Genomic DNA, 21,665 nt, shown 5'->3' on the forward strand with positions numbered 1-21,665 from the left:
TGCAATTTAAGTTGGTTAGAAAGCTATCTACGGAAGATTTGTATTTATACTACACCTATTTCTTGTTGCACTCTTCTGGGGATGCCAGAGATGGTTTTCCTCCTCCTCAACTTTCGTCTCCGCTGTAGTACAGATTGTGAATGAACAAGAGAGCAGCGTATACTAGCCTCTCTGTCAAAACCAACTCCTGCAACCCATAAATAGGTCTCATTAGCCTTTAGAAATAGTAAACAAATTTTCATGGCTGGAACACAGTGGAGGTATGTGAGCTTGGATTAAGCCTGTGAATAAACATAAGGGAGCCCTTATGTAGCTCTTATGTAAATTATATCACAGTATATCACAGTTTTACATCTAATTCCAGCTCCCTCTCAGCAGCCCGGTCTGCCAAAAATAACAGAAGGAGTAAAAAAAAAAAAAAGGAAAGAAAAGAAAAGAAAATCAGAAAGGAAAATAAGAGTTGAGAGCTCTTGGTAACAGGCCATCTTTCTTACAGCTATTTATCCATCTGTCATAGGGACAATGACAGTAACTTGTCTGCAGAGAGTAATCTGTTCAGCTATAGCCTGACTTATTTTAAGCAACTAAGTGTAAGAAAACGATTTAAGGTTATAATGCCATATTGCAGTAGTTGGGTGCTTTTTAGGAGACCAATATGGCAAAGGGGCTGACATTTCAAAAAGGAAGGAGACAGCTAAAATGGGGCCAAGTCCCCATGCAAGTTTAGAGAGCGTTCTTTGGGATGATGACACATGTCCAAGGATGACATAAACAGGCAGCTGTTACCTATTTGCACGCACTGGTAAGTGGTCTGATTTTTACAAGAGCTCAGCACAAGGTGGGAGTCCGCTCTGGGAATCAGGTCACGCAGTCAATCAAAACCCTCAGTTTGGATTTAGGAGTCCAAGTTCACAGGCATATTTATTTATGATCACAGTCATATAGCAGAGGTGAAAATTCCTCATTTTCTTTATGTTTCCATAGCATTAGCACAGGGAAATGCCTTTCACTTTGTTTTTCACAGAGTATTGTCAGAGTTAAAAGGAGGCCCACAAGAAGACGAGTGCCCATCTGTGCTGGCTTTTTGCACAACTGTACACTCACACTCTCTAAAGTTGACACGGGACAGGTTGGAAAAAATATGCCAGGTCCATAAAAACATTAACATAAGGATCGCTGGTACAGTGGTTTGTAATCTTAAGAAAAACGAACAAACTAAACCGAACAAAAGGAAAAAAAAAATCCTGATAAGAAGCTCTATTTTAATAGCGTATAATTATAGAAAACATAATTATACACAGACATACACATACATATTTACACTACATAACAATGTAAAACATTAAAAAGTAACTTTCTTGTAAAAGTTCTTCTTGAAATCTACTACAGTGAAATAGAGGCTTCAGACAGATGTCCTGTAACCACCAATGCCCCTGGAATAAGCAGAGGAAGAACTTTCTTTAATATAGAAAGAAAGTGCCATAAACTCCAACAACAGTCATTTTCAAAAAAGTGAACATTTCTCAGGGTTGGGAGAAGCTTAGAAAACAAAAACAGAGAACTGAAAGCAAACTCTTTGAAATGAAAATTCAATCAGCATCATTGCTGGTTTTCCAGCAACTGTGAGTAGCCGAACATGCTCTGTGTGCCAGACGCACGGGGGTCGTCTCTGAGAGGAAAGTGGAAGAGGGTATATCCTCCCCGTGACGCATACAAATTATTCCCATTAGTGCTAATGAGAATGATACACATAAACATCCAGAAGATTACATACCATTCTTGATCTGTAAAACTGATCAGTGGAAATTTGGTTCCAATGTATGGCGGGTAGAGTCTAGGCAAAAAGGGCTATTACTGGAAAAGTTAACATTGGTCCCAGACCTAACTCTCCTCTGACCTTCGCTAGGTGATGTTAGCCATGTGAGAAAGCCTACACCTGTTAGGCTCCTATACTGCACTTAGAGAGAGCATCATTTTAACACCAGAGCCCCTCGGTTGGGGCCTGACGCTGGACTGTGGGCATACAGCCCTTCTCCACACCACAGTGAACGCCGCTGCCTGTCTTGCAGGAAGGTCAGGCCCTGCTGGTGGACACGGGAAAGAGCAATGGGATGTGAGGGGCCATGACCTCCCCCCAACCCCCAGTTACTGGAAAACCAGAATTAAATACAAATATTTTCTCTGGGGAATGAAGGCTAACTGAAAGCTCCCTGCTTTTTTTTTTTTTTTTCCTGACTGTTGATATTCAAGTCTATAACCGTGGAAGTCAGCCCACTTTATGCTCTTACATTAATCAAAACTTGGTGCGAAATATTATTGAGGAAAACTCAGATCAACTTTATGTTTACCATAGCCCTCTGGAAGGAGAGAAAGAGAAAAAGAGAAAAACAGCCTGATTTTTGATTCTAGAAATAAGTAATCTGTCACATTTAACAAGTGATATAACTCCCTCTTCTATAAACAAATTCTCCTTCAAATAAATCTATCCAAATGTATCCAAATGTTGTATAAGTAAAAGAAAATGCCATTACTATACCTTCAGCATAGCTGCATGTAAAGATATCTCAGAGCGATGGTTTGCATGCTACACAGTCAAGCCTCACATGTTTAAAGCACTGCAAATAGTAGCCTACATTCTCTATTTTCTCTTCTCCTGCTACACATGATAATCATATGATTAATTTCAGTGACTTTCTTCATTATTTCAGGCAGCTACATTCAAAAAGTTATTTGAGGTCTTAGTAAATACAGACTGTAGGTTATATACACAACACAAGTACATTGTTTACACAGTGAACCAGTGTTACGCTACACTGTATAGCATGACTCTGAAAATATGGGCCAAATTAATCCTAGATGCAGCTCCAGTGACTCCAGTGGCCACGCATGAGGGATGAATTTAGCCCACTGTCTTCCAGAAACTAAATCCTCAATCTAGAGTCTTAGCCCCCAGACTGCACAGTCTTGTGACTTCAAATAAATTAAACAAAGTAAGTACTTGACCTCCCTTGAACCATGCAATAAATACGAAAAGAAATAGAAGAGATTTATACCAGTGACATTGATGGGGATAATGCAAGAAGATATCACTTGGGCATCTTGTTTCATTTTCTCCTCTGGAGTTGGGAGAGGTAGTGCTTTACTCCAATTGGTTTGTTTATCCAGTGTAGAAGGGATATTATGTATTGGATTTTTCGGCCTCTGCCCTAACATGACATCTGTATCTTCGTCCTCTGGTGGATGGGACTGCAAATGAATACATTCAAAATCAGTGTCTCCCACTCAGGCACACAAGGCTAATTTTCAAACAAAGCACACACACAGAGCAGAAATCAATTACAGGGATACAAGGAGGAACCGTTCTAGCTCAGTCACACAGCACAAGCTATTCTCCAATGGAAAATCAACATCCTGCTAATACAAGAAAAATACCTCAACGTCCTTCGTAATTAGAGTGACATTTACAGGATATCTCCTCTGTCAGAAGGGGCACGTCCTGCGCTCCTGGGTAGCCGTTGCAGTTGTGCCCTCAATTACCATCAGCATTAGACACGTGGGCCCTCATTTGCACCCACAATCTTTTGAACACCCCAGTCTGCTGATTACCAGTGAGGACTGGCCCCGTGTAACCCGTTCATTTGAGGAGAAGCATCAGAAGGCCCAGGGTTTTAAAGAAGACCCCTCCGTACTTCAGCAATCCATTTGCATTTCATTTTTACAAACTCAGACCACGAGCAGAGCGAAGTCACAACTAGCCAGCAGGTCGTCGCTGCGGAGTAGCAGACATTAACAGTGCCAGTGTGAGGGGACAGTGGCCAAAGAGAAGAGTAGCCACCACCAGAAGAAATTAAAAGGGGAATTTCGAAACCATGCACATTTTTACAGCATGCTACAAGAAGCGCTAGATATGGACGATAAAGAAATTCAGAGAAAAGTAAACTGTGTGGAAGAAACACAGGTGGTTTGGTTTGTTTTTGAAGAAATAACAGATCCCCACACAACACCTTGTCTTGCAAAGCCGCTATAATTTCATCTAGTAAAAGAGAAATGAATTAAACATATTTTCATGTGGTGCTGGCTACCAACTCAGGTTTGGGGCTCTCTTTGTTTGCAAAAAAAAAAAAGTTTCTGTTTTGTTTGGAAGGGATGGAGGGGAGAAACACTTACCTTTTTCTGCCTAATTTCCCTCCCTTTCTCCATGAATACATTCTTCTGTGAGCTGTGAGAACTCTTCAACCAGCTCAGGACGTCTGTCTGCCTCTCAGTTTTTTTAAAATTAAGCACAATCCCTTTCATTCTGGCTTCTTCAGTCCCGAATTCCCAGCTGCTTAACTACCAGCCTTCCCCCTCACGCCTGCCATTTACACTTCATTTGCCAGTTTTAGTTTCGATAGCGAACACGGTGAAGATAAAATATTGCTCCCCATCTCCCTGGCAGGGCGTTGAGCGGGTGGGTGTTGAACACGGCAGGATCTCGCCCGGGCTGCCATTGTACTTCTGCCATTCCGCCGCCCAGGCTCCTCACAAATCCCAGGGGAATTAAGCACCTCAGGCTCGCCAAACAGCAGTTACGCCCCAGCCCCGAAAGCATTTAAGATCTTAACTCGGCAGCTACCGTTTAAACTGTCGGAGGGCACTTACTTACCTCACCAGCATCACCTCCCGCTGCACCCCCAGGCCCCAGACAAGGCACGCTTCCTCCTCCTCCCGCCCGCAGAAAACCCCCTTTTCCCACGTAGGATTTCAGTCAAACATCGCAGCTTTCTTTCTGCCTGCAGCTTTTGTGCTGAGCCCCAGCAAACGTGAATAGCTCATATAAACTTCGAGCACAAAAGACTTTGTTTCCTAGGTAACTCCCCCCCCAAAAAAAAAAAAGTTTGGTGCATGCATGCAAAAAAACCAAACCCTTGCACACACGCACGGACACACACACACGCACACACACAGAGGCTGCATTTGTTGCCGATTCCTCCCCTGGATGACAATGAAGCTCTGGACAAAGCAGAAGTGACCCTGGCTGCCAGAGCTCCTCCTCTCCAGACAGTGGCATCACCAAATGGCCAGAGAATAAACACCCACTGTCGTGTTGGCATTGCCTAAGCAGTTTCTTACCATTTAGGAAATTAAAAAAAAAAAAAAAAGAAGAAAAACGGCTGTTTCAAAAACATTGCGAGAGAATTAAATACAATCGATAATTATATAGAATCTGTCCCGGTTCACGCCCTTTAAAAGAGGCGATAGGAGGAGGTGGCCTTGTGGCCACCAGCTCCTGAAACCCATCTGAGGTGAAGAATGAAAGTGAGGGGAGAAAAAAGTAATTGTTTTGTCTTACTGACAAGAGAAAAAACAGAAAAGGCATTTTTTTAGCATGGTAAAGTTAGCAAGTGAAAAGCAAGCAAGAAGGGTTGGGATCTGGAAGGGAGAGGAGTGAGACAGAGCTGTTAGTTGAGGATTGCTTGTTTTTCCAGTACCTTTCTACTCCAAGGGGTCATGTGGCAACACTCAATTGGGGAGGGCGAACGGGTGCTGTTAAACTATAAATGTGAAATGTAAAAAAAAAAAAAAAAAAAAAGAAAATTAAAATTAAAAACACACACAAAACGTTCCTGGTAAAAACACATCATTTTTGTCTGGATAAACTAGGATCAGAGGCCAAACGAGCTGAGGTTTCCACCCTGTTTCCTACGGATGGGTTTGTTCCCCAGAACAAACTACTTCTCTACAAAATGCAGCTCAAGCAACTATGCCCACAGAGTGGTTTGGACCCCTGTGAAGTCTGTGCTGATTTTGCTTACTTAGATTAGACAAAAACTGCAGTGAAATTGGTTCAACCTCCTTGTACAGACATGCTTAAATTGTCCCAAGAATGCCTTGTATTGATTCGCTAACGCAAACTGTGTACTGCCTGGAGCTGAAGCAGCGCAAGGTACTTACCCAATTACATTATATATTATCTATTTCACAATATAAAGGACATTTTTTGCATGAGGTATTTAAGCAATGGATATAAATAATGGTAGTCCTGAGGGTGATTTTTCAAATAAATTGACTGCTAAGGTTTTCTGATGTTATCATTACATCTCTAAGGTTGCAATCATTGTATCAGGATGACAACAGCCAATTGGCTTTTTGTCACTTTTTTGTAACGCTTGAAAGGACAAACAGTGACGCCCATGATGTCCTGGGTCTCACAGCATCCCTGCACCTCTGAAATCCTCATCTGGCAGAAACTCTGGTTTGTTTGTTGCAATGTCCTTTTTTACAAAAACAAGAACTGTAGGATGACTTCTTTTGAAATAGGGAATAAAACAAAAAAAGGAGATAAAGAAAACAGGTCTGTTGGTCACACTGGAAAGCTCTAGCATTTATTTCTTGGTGGAGGTTATTACCTCCCCCTGCAGTAGTTATCAGACCTGACAAATAATCATATGAACATTTTTCTTCCCAGTCATTATCAGCACCATTGTGATAGATCAACAACAAACATCAGTTTGAAATACTTTGCATTATATGGTCTCCCCTCAAAAGAAAAGTTGCAATGAGTCTCAAAAGGCCTAATTCTCCATCTTGTCCTACTCTGTTCCTAGATGGTGCAACACCTCCTGCTTTGCTCTAGTCCCATGTGCAGGACTAAAACCAAAGGCAGCCTCCAAATGAGGTGCCCATAAGCCTCACAGGAGAGCACAGTGGGGACATCAAAAAAGGACTGTTCCCAGTTAACATTTCCAGCAGGCTGTTTCTACCCAGGTCAATGCAAAACCAGTTCTCCCAAGCTGGGAGAAGTCCTTATCGCAGGACAAATTCTTCTGTTCATGCAACAAAGGCTGTGGGCGTACTGAATACATCAACCAGTTCAGTCTACTTTTTAGATACCCAAGCACGCTTGGTCCTCCAGATGAGCTTCCAGTCGCCTGCTCTGACTGCAGCTAATGGGATCAGGGTTTGAACTGAAATTCAGCTTTCCCATGGAAGGTGTCAGACGATCTCTGGTGGGTGTTGAGACAGGGGGATGCAAATGCTGCTGAGGTGGCAAGAGTTCAGGATATGAAAATCCTTGCAATGCCCCACAAAAGTGTATGATGGTCCTAGTCAGTGCACAAGGAGAAGAGGACAGGAGGGACCTCCTGCCCCAAGCTTCAATCACAGCTATATGCACAAGCTGCTCAGGGCAAACCTCCCAGGAGAAACAGCGGGACCTTGACTTTGGCTTCGGAGAAAGTCATGTGGGCTACAGCTGACACAAGCAAGGTCTGGCTACCCTTCTGTCCTGCTGGTGCAGGGCTTTCCTACCAACCCCATGTGCTGCTCTGCCTGACGCCTCCAAAAAAACAGCCACCCAGTCACATGTATCTACAGCTATCATATGATGTGCTGAAGTCTCAGGTCCCTGTTAAAACACAGCAGGACAAACTTCCTTGGTTAAGTTCCTACCATGAAGAGGTAGGACAAAAATGGAGGTAACCAGCAAAATTTCAGCTCCTGCTGTCACAGCGGTGCTCCTGGGAAAGCTGGTGCCACTGCTACCTGGCCAAAGGGTCCTGAGGTCACCTACTGTCTGTTCCCATGTGGTGCCTGCTGCCAGGCAGCCAATGCACGCTGAGATATAGCAGCAGCCTCAACATTTTGACACCTCCATCCTGGAGGAGAGAGAGCTGCCATTCTTCAAATGTCCTCGTTCACTCAGAAGACCAGAATCTAAATATCTGGGGTAAACACATACTTAAGCAAGAAATTATTATATACCCAAGGCTGTTCTGGTCTGATGGGCAAAACACAGGCAGTTTTCAAAGTGAATTTATTTTGTGTGGGTGTGCTTGGCAAACAGCAACAGTGATAATCTGTTAAATACAAAGCCAGAATACTTTAAATGGGCATTTTTCTTTAATGGGCTAAGATTGCTTTGAAACTAAGGTAGTGCATAAATGCTTGAATAGGGATGTATTCTGCAATCACTGACAAATGTGAGCAGCTTTATTTTCTGAGCTATCCCATCAACTTCAGTTGCAGAGGTGCTATTGTGCTCATGTAAATGCTTTGCAGCAAAAATCTTGGTTGCATGTGCATGTGATCTTATTTCTCAGTGCACTTCATTTCTTCAATGTGAAAGTCTTCAGTTTCTGTGCACTACAATCAGATGTCCAAGTCTGAACGAGTCAACAAGGCTTGCCCTACACAGAAAGAGAAAGGGGCTTTGCCACAGAGCAGTTCAGCTCACCTTCCTTCAGCATCTACTCTGAGGTGAGATGAAGCACCCCTGAACACTCTCCCCACTGATTTTAGGAAAAGCCTTGTGTCACTTGCAGGTACCTATGCCAGGACACACTATTCACCCTTTTAGCAAATGAAAATCTTGCACTCCATCAGTGCAGTGACAAAGAGGCAATTTAGCAGTCGACAGCCTTGCCAGCCTGGCAATTTATGGGCCTGCCTCACTTACTGTCCCAGAGCTGGGATCTGGAGAAGGAAATGAATGGGCCAATAAGATGGTAAAAATACCATTTAAGCTCCTCTTCTGTTTTCTAGCCCCCAAAGCTCTGAGATGCTACTGTTGTTTGGGATCTTCAAGATATAAGGGAAGACTAGTGCAAGAAGCATCATTTGCATTAAATCATGTACCTTACTTATAGCAACAGCATTACAGGAGATAGTGGGATTTCAAAGTTAGTGCACAGGGCATATTGAGTATAGTGCAATGGCAAGGGGAAAAACATAAACCTAAGAATAAACTAATTTTTCTTCAGGCAATTAAAGATGTCTTCAGAATGCTAAAGCCTCATTAAGAGCATTTATGCTCAACATATTTATCAAATTTAGGCATGGCTGAGTTGATTCCTTTCTCCTCAACCACGTTTGATCATGTAGGCAAGGAATTACCTCGCAGGACATGTCGGTGGCTGAGTGACAGCCCCAGCAGCACAGGGCTGGTGCTGGCAGCATCAACACAGCCTTGGTGAGGGCAGGAGGTGGCTAGCAGCACAGCAGTGATCTCCAGAGGATTGTTTTTTATGCCTGCCACCCAAAAGTTGCAGCTAATAAAAAGCATAAGGGATCAATATTATTTCTGACTTCAGGCTTCTGTGGCACTAGGTGGCAGAAATTTCCTTCCCAGGACAACCTTATGAATAAAGCAGGTGATATTCACCCGAGCAGAGCATTAGCATGAAGCTTCAGTGTCTACAGGCATCATGTGTAGTCTATTTCCAACAGCAGACAGAACATTTGCAGGATGCTTTCACCCTACGTGAGCACAGAAATAATACGTACTTATTAACTGTACATCCTGATCTGGTGTTTGAAAGCAAATGTTCAAATACTGGAAAGGTAACATGTAGAATAAGTGCGAACTAGCGTTTAATCCCACATTCATGTGAGCTGAGTACTGACTCCTGTGGCACTGGGTGAAACCTCCCCGTCTGCCTGTAAAACAGAGAGCCTGCTGCTTCATTAACTCACAAGAAAATGGTATTGATTTGTATGGTGGAAAAATTAAAGGTCTGGTAAAATGAGAAGAAATACTAATAAAAGGTTAGCAGCTTTCCAGTGTTTTCAGAGTACAGTTGACTACTTAATTAGGAATTAACATTCACACCTATACAGCAGCTTACTTATGCAGTCAACTGATGCTGAAGAGAAAACAACGGGAATATTTCTGACTCTGCTATTTCTGCTGCAAAAAACAGCCCTGCTCACAACGTTTATATTTCAGTACGTTTCATTTTCCTATTTTCCTCCAGTTTCTGTTTTATCTGCTTGTAGGTGTTTTCTACTTCTTCTTCTTCCTTTTTTTTTTTTTTTTTTGAGCATCACAAATGTGATCAGTTAAAGTACTGACAATCCTTTAACGATTAATGTACTGATCTAATGTTTTGACAAGGTAAAGACAAAGAAAAGACGTTTTCTGACAGAAGTCACACCACACATGGCATTCCAGCAGACAAAGGTACAAAATAATCATCCCATGATACGGGGTAGTAGGTATTATGTTTATTGCACAAATTGTGCTATACAAGTTCATTCTAACGAGTAATGCCAGGTAGGTTTTATTTCTAACAGCTACAGGCAGTATTTTCACACAGAAACTGCATAGCCCAACCTGTGCCTAGCCCTTAACTCAGTTATTTTTTTCTGAGGCTTTGTATGGTTTCAGTACAAAACAATGTGAAAGTTAGTACATTCAGTTGTGTTTCCCTTTGCTGTACAAAGCATGCTAAGGCAGAACACAGGGAATATTTTTTTAAATGGCAGGGAAGTGGAATAGAATTACCTGATGCATTATTTTCTCTTCACATTTGCCCTAGCTGAGGTCTCGGGGAGAGGCAAAGCCTGACTGGAAAACAACCTCCTGCGTCTTGTCCCTTAGATTTCTGCTCAGATTGCAATTCCAAACAACCTGACACTGAACTTTGTGTGATTGTGAGTGTGATTTTCCAAATATTATGCGTTCCTTGCTTTCTCTTCCTTGTTTTATTATAGCAGCTGTGCCAGGAGGGGGTTGAGAAAGTGTGGTCCCATGACATCCTGAACTTGAGCACTGAGATTTTGTAGCCTGGCTGGATGGACTTGGGAAAACCAAGAAAGAAAAAAATGCAGAGAAAATGCGAGAGAAGGCTGAAATGCAGTTGGAATGACACAGCATCTTCACACTCAATGACTGGCCTCAGGAGTGCTATAGGCAGGGTTGTCATGGGAACAAGTGTAAGGAATATTTCCCTCATTTTCCCAAGTTCATACCTTCCTCGTACTCACCTCAGGTTTTTTTTTTTTTTTCCATTGGCAAAAATGCCTGAATGAATGATACTTATAAATGTGTTTGGTTGCATAGTTCTTCTGTGGAAAGAGAGACTAAGTATGCTAGAGTTTTTCAGCTTTAAAAATGAATGACTGGAATGGATAGGAAAGTAAAATCATGTCTGCAAAACCAGGGGGGGCATGGAGAAAGGAAATGGGGAATCAGAGCTCACTATTTCTCACAGTCTAAGAACTAGAAGAGATGCAATGAAATTATGAGGCATCAGGAAACAATTAAAAGATTTGTTTTCATACAGATTATTGAAGTCACTGTCACAGGAGGTGGTTGAGGCCAAAGGTGTAAATTTGCTAAAAAAGTAGATGAAACAAGTCTCAAAATCAATGCAGAAAGGTTCTTTGTTGGCTATTCTATGTTTGATCTCTGGCTCAAGAGTTCCGTAACTAATTTCTGTATGAAACTGGAAGGACAAATCATGCAACAATAAACAGCATAAACCATGCCCTGTTCTTATACTCTTTCCTGAAGGATCCCCTTCTGGGCTGTTGGTTAATGGGGACAGTTCCTGCAACAAGAGCAGACTGTAAAGCTAACTCCAAACTTGTCTTGCCTAAGACAGAAAAGGTCCTGTGTCATTTCTAGTTCTTTACTTCTTTTCCATGACAAAGTGACATCATTGTGATGGAACAGTACAAAACATCCCTCCAGGCCCATTTACAGTGGCATTAGTTGCTTTGGGCTTGAATTGATTTGGCCTTTCTTGGAATTTTTGGGACTTTACCATCTTTCTCCTTGTAAACATCGTCATGCTTTGAAGTGAATCTTCATCTGTTGTGGCTGATTTTCTCTAGCTTTACTATACAATATGCAAGATATTTGGAAAAGCTCATAACCACCTAATTGGTAGCAATATAAACAGTAGTCGAAATGTACTAAGATGGAAGTCTTGGCTGATCTAGACATAGGTGACCTGTTTGGCAGTATCTCTCAGTAGTGATAGTTCTCCTAGTCCTCACAGTGGTAATGGGAACATTTTTTTCAAAATCAAGCCACTTATTTCATGCCTTTAACTTAGATATGCAGTTTGGAAAAGTCAGATCCTATAATTTTTAAAAAATTCCCAGGTTTTAATTGATCACTTTCTGAATTCATAAGAAATGAAGAAGGGGGCATTTATTGTTTAATATTGCGTTCACCAGCACCTTTCCAATGCATCAGAAGAGTGGTATACAGAACACACTGCTACACCACAAATAAAAATTCTTGTGGGATTTAACACCTTTAGTTCATTGACGAATAGATGATACAATTGACTGGAATCAGACATCAAACATTACCAACAGCCTCTGAAGCAGATACACATTTGCAGATGACAAAGAGCTTATGCCAAAAAGGGCAAGCTAGCCAATAACAGCATTCTCAGCTTTCTTTTGTAATTATATCATTAAGTCATGATGGTTGGCAAAATATCAATTAGCTATTCATTGTTGCAGTGTCTTGTAAAAATCTCTGATTAACCTTCTGCCAGACAGAGCATTCATGTGCAGCTTCATTTGCTTGTTCTCTCTTTTTACAGTTGCTCCACGAACAAGGAGTTCTCTAAAAAACGGGTCAAGGCACTTTGAAGTACTCTGGCCTCGGAGTATCCGCAATTACCAAAGCAGAGCATTGCCAAGTGCCTTGAAATCGATAGGACGACAACCCTCAAGGAGCTCTGGTTTGTTCATCCTTAAGGGAACACTGAACCTGGTCAACTTCCAATAAAAGGCCCAATATGGGTGGGCAAAAAGCTTAATATTCTCTCTCTTGAAAAGAAAAAGGTGGACTTACTGATAAAGCCAAGACATCTGCCTTCAGCATGACTTAATTTTGCCAGCTAATACAGGACTCAGAGGGTTGCTCACTGCTTATTATTATTTTGTGTTCCACAGATGGAAGTAATGTCTAAAACACACTGGTTGTTTTCCAAACACAGCAAAGATTCAGGCCTTTCCCCACTGAGCATACAATTTCAAAAGACATGCCTTGTTCCCCACCTGGTTCTAAGAGAGCTTTATGTTCAATATACTGTCCAAACTATTGTCTGTAACTAGTTCTGATCCATAACATGGGGTCACATCTCCTTTACCTTTCAACGAGTATACTAGCACTAGCTTTGGTGATGACATATCAAGAAGAAACAGGTAAGTCTGTTTCTCCTTTCTTTCTTGGAACTCTTTTGTATGCTGTCCCTTAACATCAAGGTATCATCTTTCAGTTGAAACATAAGGCCTGAAAATTTAACCAGTTCAAAGCCTGCAGTGATGGTGATGCTTTCCTTGAAATTATCTAGGTAAGCAGAAAAAAGCCAGAATAGTCAAACTAATCAAAACCTTAACATGCATTTCATGCTCTCAAATGAGAAACAAAACTCTTCCTCTCTTCCTGTGGACTGGTGAGATGATGTTTTGGTCCCTGGACAAGTGCTTTACACTGTGACTCTTTTACCATTATAGTGCTTCCATATGATTAATATAATCTTATATAATATATCCTGTATAATAGGATGAAGGTACTTGGATTTTTAAGCTAAGTAAGTGACTATTTAGTAGTCACACACTTACAATGTGCTCATTTGTGTAGCATCCCTGTAGTTGCCACTGTCCCTGTACCTGCAGATGCAGGACAAATCTATCCTTACACTAAGGGCTGGCACTAGACATACACATTGCTTAAAAGTCAAATCCAGGTCTGACTTGCGGAATTTAAAATCATTTGAGGAATGCAATGAATTTTAACACAGGGTAGAATGTAACTACTATGACCCTTTCATGGGTCAAACACCCAGAGCCACAGAGGTACCCAAGTCCTGCTGAAACCACTGGGAAAACAATCAGAGTTAAACTTTTGGATCTGGTACATTTCCTTGAACAACGATAAATACCATATTGTCAACACTAACTTGATTTCAAATTAGTGCAGCAGTGGCAAGTCAGCACAGACACCCAGGACCAGATCTTCAGCTAGTTTTCCTACTTGGCTGGCTGCAGGGACATGTGTGAGACATGAACCATCTGAAAAAAATGCATGGAGATGGACAATGCAGAACAGGGCCATTGCCCATTTATATGTGGGAACTGTCATTCCTTGTAGCTGGATAAGTGCTGCTGGGTCTGTCTGCACATGTGAACTTCAAGCCAGTACTCAAAGCCCTTGAGTTTTTGTCTCCTGGCAATGCTAATGCCAGGGCTGAAATTACAGCATTTACTGAAATTACAGGAGGGTCCTGGAAGTGCTACCTAAAGCAGGAGTGGAGAACGTGAAGGAGTGTATGAATGAGAACATATGTGTGCTGGCCATGTGTGAAAATAAGAGGTTTCTCAATGGAAACATCCACCCTGGGGCTGGCTGCTGGAAACTGCGACCTGAGTTACGCTGCCGACAGTCTTTAAGGTCAGCTGTGTTGTACCTTGCACAGGCTAGGGGTGAGGGGGTCACTTGTGAAGCACTGTCATGCTTAGGTCCCATCATGCTAATAACATGTTGGTGTGTGATAGCTGTAGTGAAAGACTTACTGGTAGGAAGTGCCGGTCCTTTATCGCTTGCCTCTTTTGACTGCAGATTGCAGGGAATGGAGGAAATGGGGGAGCCACCACAGCGATGGGGCCTTGGACTTTTTGCTCTCTGTTATCACCTCGGCTTCGATGTTCTGTTTTGGAGGAGAAAGAAGACATGAGTCTTTCAGAGTTGTAAAAACATATAAATGTCTCCATTAACAGCACAACAGACACATGAACAGGACATGGACTCCAAAGATGAAGGTCCTTCTCCACTGATCATGATCCCTGTTGCAACTGAAGAGGACAAGCACTTACCCGACATCCAAGCCCCTGGAAGAACAACACTCACACAACACACCTCGGTGTGTGCGCTAAACTTGAATTGTCCCCAAATAGGACTTATACCCTTTATCTTGGTGATAAAGGAGCTATTTTCTAGGCACTTGGGACCTGAGGCCTGATTCCCGATGCGAGCCTGCAGCTCCTGTTGACCTGAAACGCTGAGATGCAGTAACTCCTGAGCTCTACCCATATAAAATATACCTCTCTGAGGAGAAAAAAGGAAACACAGCCCCGTGTAGGATTTCCTTCCCTGGCTGCACAGCAGCACCAGGTCCTGAGCTTTGGCTTGACGTCATGAAGGTTGTTGTAGCAGTAGTTCTGTGTCCTGGTATGGAGATCATCCTGGAAAAGTCAAAATCTCTCCACCTCAGGCCCAGAGGAGCTTTCCTTCACCAACAGCTCACAATATTCAGTCCTTTTCCACCATCACTCCCAAGTCTCTGAAACCTTCCATGTGAATGAGGGAATGCTCATGGACTTCCCATCCCTAATTTTAGATGATGGTCAATGCATGCATGGAGTGCTGCTGGAAGGGGATGATGGATTCACCTGATGTACGTAGCCGTGGTCCAGCCAAAAAAGTTTGTTACTAGCATAGCTGTTTTCTGATCTAACATTTAGTTGTAATTACTCCTGGTCAAACAGATAAAGAGATAATGACATTCTGATAGAAGAAATAGTTGAGACACAAAAAAAACATGTTTAAGGTAAATTTCAGACTATAATTTCACTCCAATACGTTCGGTTATTTGGAAAATAAAATAAAGCAGCACACGACAAGCTGCCTGCTGAACCTGCACAGCTGCTATTAAACACGGGGGATGGGAAGCTGCCAAAACTGAGATTTGTAGCTTGAAAATGATGAGGCATTTTCTGACAGCTGCCTCCCTGTGCTGCTGTCAGGATTCCTCCTGCCCACAAGATGGCAGGCAGAGATCAGCCTGCTCCTGGGACAACTGCAAACCAGAGCTGCTGAGAACAGAAAAGCCAACCTCTGCTCTACTCCCGCACTACTGTGATTGGAATTCGGCTGTACCACTCTTTGCAGTGCTGTGAACACATACTGCACCCTCAGTGTGTTCTTGAGCTAAGATCTGTACAAAGGTTCAAACGCAGTAATTAATTTGAATGCTTTATCCAGCTAACAGATGCTCTGCAGATCTGAGTAATCGATTATTATTATAACCTGATAACAATAATAAATGAGCAAGGCAATGACAGCTGACGGTGCAAAACAATTCCAACACAGGAGGCTGCTGCTGGACATTTTAAGGGTGACCTGCATGGATTTTCTCCTTCATTATGGCTCAGAAGAAAGACAGGCTTGTTTGCCTACTTCTACTTGCTTCTGGTAAGAATCTTCTCTTTGTTAGGTTCCCAGTGAAAACTGACCTTTCCCCATCTTTTGCCTTCCCGGTAGTGTGCTGTTGTAGGGCCATTCAGATGTTTGTGCCTAGCAAATTCCCTTAGTGGCAGGGATCCAGGAGCCTGGTTGTGACCTTGATTGCTCCCGCTTTGCTCTGGTTTTGAGGCTACAGGTCTCTCCTGTTTGCCAGGCAATGCCAGGAGGTGTTCCCTGGTCTTGGGAGGGGACACCTTCCCTACCCTTCCAAGCTGTTTGGCATATCACCTGTCTTTCAGCTGTCACCCTTGAAGGATGCATATTTCCTCCAGTATCATGCTTAGAAACCCCACACAGACAGCTCAGTTTCTGTGGAGACTCTGTAATACCCCTGGGCTCCAGTTTCAGCCCTTGGGAAGTTAAATCTTGTCTGTCCTGGAGCTGAGGCATTGTTTAACATCTGTTTAGCGGAGGGAGACAAGATGGCCTTGTTCATACACTCAGTACCTCCAGCCTTTTAGGGCTGGAGCATGAATTTGCACACACTTAAAATTCAGACATATCCACTTTAATAGAAAAACATTTAAACAAAGAATTTAAAATGGAAAATAAAAAGTCCTTTTCAGCTCTACTCAAGGAAGCAGAGAAAAGCCAAAAGAGGGCACAAACCTCTTCTAATGCTAGAATTTCTTCAGATTTATTTCTTAGCCTGAGTACCTAAGTCCCAGCGGAGACCAGTGCCCACAGCCCTGTGCCCGTGCCTGAGTACACCACTGCTGCCCAGAGGGGACCATGGAGAGGTGTCAGATGGATGGAGCTGGAGCGAGAAGAAGCACCTACCTCTGCGCAAGGCTCGCAGGTGCTGCTTGGCGTGGTGGTGCAGCTCCTCCACGCAAGGAGGTCTGGTGGAGGGGAGGAAGATGTTTCTTTGCTGATGCCAAGGTGCTCGGTAATAGACACTCAGTTTGCTCTCTGCATCCAGGTTGGAGACAGCTGTAGGATAAAAACAGAATACAGGGTAAGACTCCTAGCCTCTCTTATATCAACCTAGCTGAAAAGAAAAGGCTCTCGCTTGGAAGACCAGTGCCAAGAACTGGCACTGGTGATGATACAGCACCTCTCCTCCCACCAAATCAGAGCAACCACTATCTTCTTCGTATTTCCATACCACACTATATCATTTAGCCTTTAGACAATGCCCTTTTGTCAGATTGAAAATAGGTCTCTGGAGGAAATGCTACTATATCGATGTGAAATACGTGGACTAAACAGATAATCATTTTATAGGCAGCAAAATGAAAATGCAAAGAAGCTGCGCAACCTTCCCACAGTGATGTTTCAAGCAAGAGCAGAGGGTGGAATAGGTCTCCCATTTACCTCTTCTCCTGCCAATATGCTCTTTCACTACATCATGTTATGCACGACTAATTTCTGACACAGGTTGCTAGCCTGTTGCCTTCCAGGGTATAATGACTGAGATTAACTGCCCACCCTGCTGAGTGACTTTAACTGTCATCTATCAAAAGAGGTTCCCTTAATAGAGATGGACTTCTGAGGTTCAGGAACACTTCCATTCCTCCACAGAGAAATCCCGGAAGTCTGCCTCTGAAAATTAAATGAACCAAGTCCACTAAAGGTCTGAGAGAATTTCTCAGGGGAGATGTTCCCAACCTCAGCGTATGCAGGAGCCAGATTTCCAGGGGCCAAAGCAGGAAAAGAGGGCTATGGGGGGTGCCAGGGATCTGCTGTGGTTGGCAGAGTGGAGCAGGCTTGTTACACCTGTGCTCATCAACCTACGTAAAGCAGCAAGAGCACAGGGTATGTCCTCAGCTACAGCACTGGGCTTGCTCCTTCTTCTACAGAATCATAGAATGTCCTAAGTTGGAAGCGACCCACAAGGATCATGGAGTCCAACTCGTGTCCCTGCATATGACAACCCCACAGTTCACACCATGTGTCTGAGGGTGTTGTCCAGTCTCTTCTTGAACACTGTCAGGCTTGGGGCCGTGACACCTCCCTGGGGAGCCTGTTCCAGTGCTCCACCACCCTCTGGGGGAAGAACCTTTTCCTCATGTCCAACCTAAACCTCCCCTGGCACATCTTCCTGCCATTCCCTCAGGTTCTGTCATTGGTCACTAAAGAGAAGAGATCAGCACCTGTCCCTCCTCCTCCCCTTGTGAGGCAGCTGTAGACCGAGATGAGGTGTCTTCTCAGTCTCCCCTTCTCCAGGCTGAACAAAGGCATTGATACAGTCTCTCCAGTCATCTCCTCTTCCAATGCCAAGGAGCTGCTGCACCTGTTTTGCTTACAGGACAAGGCAGCGTGATGTTGGCAGGGTCCCTCACACACGGGAGGAAGGGTAGTGGAGGTGCCTCCTGGAGTTCCCTTCCCAGCAAGGAGCTAAACAGCCAGCGTGCCTTGGGTTGGTGCCTCCACCAGCCATGTGCTCCTCTCCTTTGCCCTCATCTCTCTCAAGCAGGGCAGTACACCCTGGCCCTGCTCTCCCTAGCACATCCCCTCTCTGGCAAGAGAGCTAGAGCAGAGGTGGCTTCAATCTCAAACGGTCCTGTGCAATGCTGATGGCCGGAGCCCTCCTACACAGAGAGCATTACCAGGGATTTGTAACTCTGTGTTAGAGACCAGCCTGTGTGTCAGACCCCTCCTCCAGCACCTGCCTTGCTCACTGAGATGATGGGTATTTTGTGTCTGGGCTCGTCCCTTACATTGTTTTTATTGCTCCAAGCAAGCACAGCCCCCAGCCCTTGTCCAGCAGGGCCATCACCACTTCCATGAGAGAAGAAGGGACATGCTGCTGTCAAGGCACACCACCAAGAGGGAAGCTAAGCCAGAGAAAAGGGTTGGTGATGAAACATCTGCAGCAGTATGTTGTCTCCAATCAAGGAGCTTGCACTTTTCGGGGCTTTCTCCCATCTACTTCCAATGCATTTGCGCTCTCCAATCTTCAGCAGTAGTTGCCCTTTTTTGAAGGGGAGTCAGTGCAACATGTCAGAGAGCTGCTTGGAGGTTTTGCTTTTTCTGGTTTTATTGCTTTTTTTGATGCAAAACAACATTCACCTGGGCCAAAGGCATACCAGTGTGCTTTGTATAGAGAAACGAACGGGGAAAGTATTGTAGGAGAAGAAGGAGGAAGCAGACACAAAGGGAGAAACCCAGGAACCATTCTGCCATGTGTGGGATGCTATTCTTTAATAAGAAAAAAATCCAGTTCACAACACTTTGTGGATGTCAGGATGAAAGTGGTGGTATAATATGGTGATAGACCTGCTGAAGTTCAGGTTCTCAGAGCTTCAGCACCACTGAAGCGACCTCGAACTCCCTGTCCAGTAGGGAGCCTTACTTTGCCTCTCAGTGGGTTTTTGCAGGTGGGTTTCACTCTATGTTTGTAGTGCTGCTCTATGCAACTGGCCACAGTGTCAGTGCAAGGAACAGCATCAGGGTGAGAAAAAAAATGATTGATAGTGGGGGTGTCTGTAGTATGAATGACAGCAACCTCTAGGTGTTCATAATGAGGATTTACTTACTAAATGATAGACACTGTAATAACGTAATGTTGCCAAATCTCAAGCAGAGCTTTTGATAGCTTGTCTGTCTGTCACCACTGCAGTAGGTGAATATCTCACCATCATTAGCTGATTTTCATATTTCCTTTACCCCTTGAGGGCAAGGAAGCACTATGTCTATTTTACAGACAACATACTGAAACACAAAATAAAGTGCCTCAATCCTGTTCTGAGCTGCACTGTCTCCTTGGGAAGCTCATCTCAGGACAAAAATTTACAAGTGATAGTAATGATACCCCACCCATTCTTTATATTGCTGAGGGTATGTGATATTCATGATCACAAATTGTACCCCGGAGGCTAATGAAATGGCAGGCACAAGCAGTTCCTTCCTACTCCCAGAAAAAAATCTGTCTAGACTGCAGCTCTAGTATTTCTCTGTGATGAAGCTCAGTAAGTGAGTGGAAAGTTTTATCTGCTTGTCAAATGTTCACATGTTTCATTAGACTAGAATAGATTTTGCTGCAAAATTTAACTTGTAGAAAGCTCTTCTCACTTTGGCAGCAGTGTTTCACAAATAAGAAGAGTGGGAGTTGGGTTACTATACTTTGTGTGAGACTTAAAAATGAAACCTAGCTAAAGCAATTCTACTACACAGTTACGGTTGTAGACACACATTGCTCTTCGGAGTTATTACTAAAATAGCATGACCTCTTAGCCATCCAAGTCTCCCTTAGCTGGCAAACCTGGCAGAGCTGTGCATAGTGCTGTACCAAAGGAAAAATAAAGCACAATTACATTGCTTATCTTCAAATGATAGGGCACTAAGAAGCTTCCAGTACCCTGTGCCATGGCCCCAGCCAGTGCACATCCGAACCTTCTCACCTTCTCCTGCAGTAACTCTGAATTGCTGTGTTGGAGAATACGCCCCACTAATACCAAGAAAGCAGAAATATTGCACAATACACAGAACAGAACAGTCCTGTAGAATACTTAAAGACAGGAGTGGATTTTCTAGGCAGTCCAGAATAGAAACTAAAAGAGCTGGTGAAAAAGCTGCAAGGAGATGAATAGTCAGCCTGTGGTGGGGGAGAAGCTCAGAGGGAGGCAGAAGCACTGGGTAGGGTAGAGGACAATGCTGGCCCAAGGACAAATAAGTATAAACCCACCACAAATGCAATTAGGCTGGATGTTTGAAGAACAGCATCCCAACCTCTGGGCAGAGAAGCTCTAGAAAAACTTCCCGGAAAACAGAAAGAGGGAGAAAGAAGCTCACTGGTAAATGAGTGAGCCTGCACCCTTTCTGAAGGGGATTTCCAGATGTGATTGTCTGTCAAAAGTGGGACCCGCTTCTACTTCATTCCTTGCACATTGTCCTTTGCACCATTGCTGGGAGCTGAAGCCAGAGGATGCAATTACAGGAGTGGACTGTGGGCTTTCAGGACCACTGAACGTCTGATTTTCTGCACAGGGCTGCATCTCTCACCTCCACTAAAAATAAAAAAAGCCATCCTTGTGGCAAGGTTATTCAAACACCACTGGGCTGAGATCCAGAAGACCTGTTCAGTCAAAGCTTCACCATCTACCTCTGCTAAGAGCCTGGGTTAAATATCAACACTCCCTATGCCTCAGTCCTGTGAAATGGGGATCAGGTATCTCTTCCAGCCAGCAGTTCCCTTCACTCAGTGTTTTACTCCTCAGGCTGTTTTCACAATGCTGAACCTGCGTGTGGCTATAGCCCCTCATCATCATCATAACATGCATAATAAATAAAGCAATACAGAAACTGTAAAGCCACAGTCTTTAAATTATTAACAGCTGGACACCAAACTGAATGAGAAAAAGCAGCCGATACAGATACAGAAAATGCTGCATCTCAGGCATCAGACATGGATTGTTAATATATTTTTAGTGTGCACTTTGATCAATTTAGAATATACAAGTGAATCATATAAACTATCATGTTCATTTCATTCCTGAGTTAAAGTAATTGTTTTTTTGGTCTTGTGGGATGACAAAATGACAAGAGACCATTTAAATGGATTCCCCATTACATTCTGTGGATCCATTAACGTTGGCTGGTTTCCTGACAGCCAATGTCAAACAGACATACACTAATAGCTGTTCTCATGAGAAGATTTTTGAAGGTTTCCAAACAGCTGTTTCATTGAAGT

At 43.4% G+C, this 21,665-nt stretch overlaps 1 protein-coding gene and 1 long non-coding RNA gene across 8 annotated transcripts in view; one reads left to right on the top strand and one right to left on the bottom strand.

Annotated features, from left to right (window-relative positions):
* Nucleotides 1-21,665, bottom strand: part of NHS (NHS actin remodeling regulator) — a 262,102-nt gene that overhangs the window by 9,650 nt on the left and 230,787 nt on the right. For 3 of the 7 annotated variants that reach the window (XM_065072237.1, XM_065072259.1, XM_065072268.1), the window contains exons 2-6: nucleotides 16,811-16,963; nucleotides 14,302-14,435; nucleotides 5,472-5,534; nucleotides 3,054-3,246; nucleotides 56-187 (exon numbers count right to left, since the gene is read on the bottom strand). In XM_065072237.1, the coding sequence (XP_064928309.1) occupies nucleotides 56-187; nucleotides 3,054-3,246; nucleotides 5,472-5,534; nucleotides 14,302-14,435; nucleotides 16,811-16,963 (675 nt within the window). The other 4 variants (XM_065072240.1, XM_065072248.1, XM_065072284.1 and 1 more) reach the window with 4 other exon arrangements.
* LOC135580115 (uncharacterized) lies at nucleotides 14,431-21,284 on the top strand. Its single transcript, XR_010474313.1, has 2 exons — nucleotides 14,431-15,979; nucleotides 16,666-21,284. It is a non-coding gene; the product is annotated as an uncharacterized LOC135580115 (long non-coding RNA).

Source organism: Columba livia, chromosome 1, assembly GCF_036013475.1.
Source record: "Columba livia isolate bColLiv1 breed racing homer chromosome 1, bColLiv1.pat.W.v2, whole genome shotgun sequence".
Lineage (NCBI taxonomy): Eukaryota > Metazoa > Chordata > Aves > Columbiformes > Columbidae > Columba > Columba livia.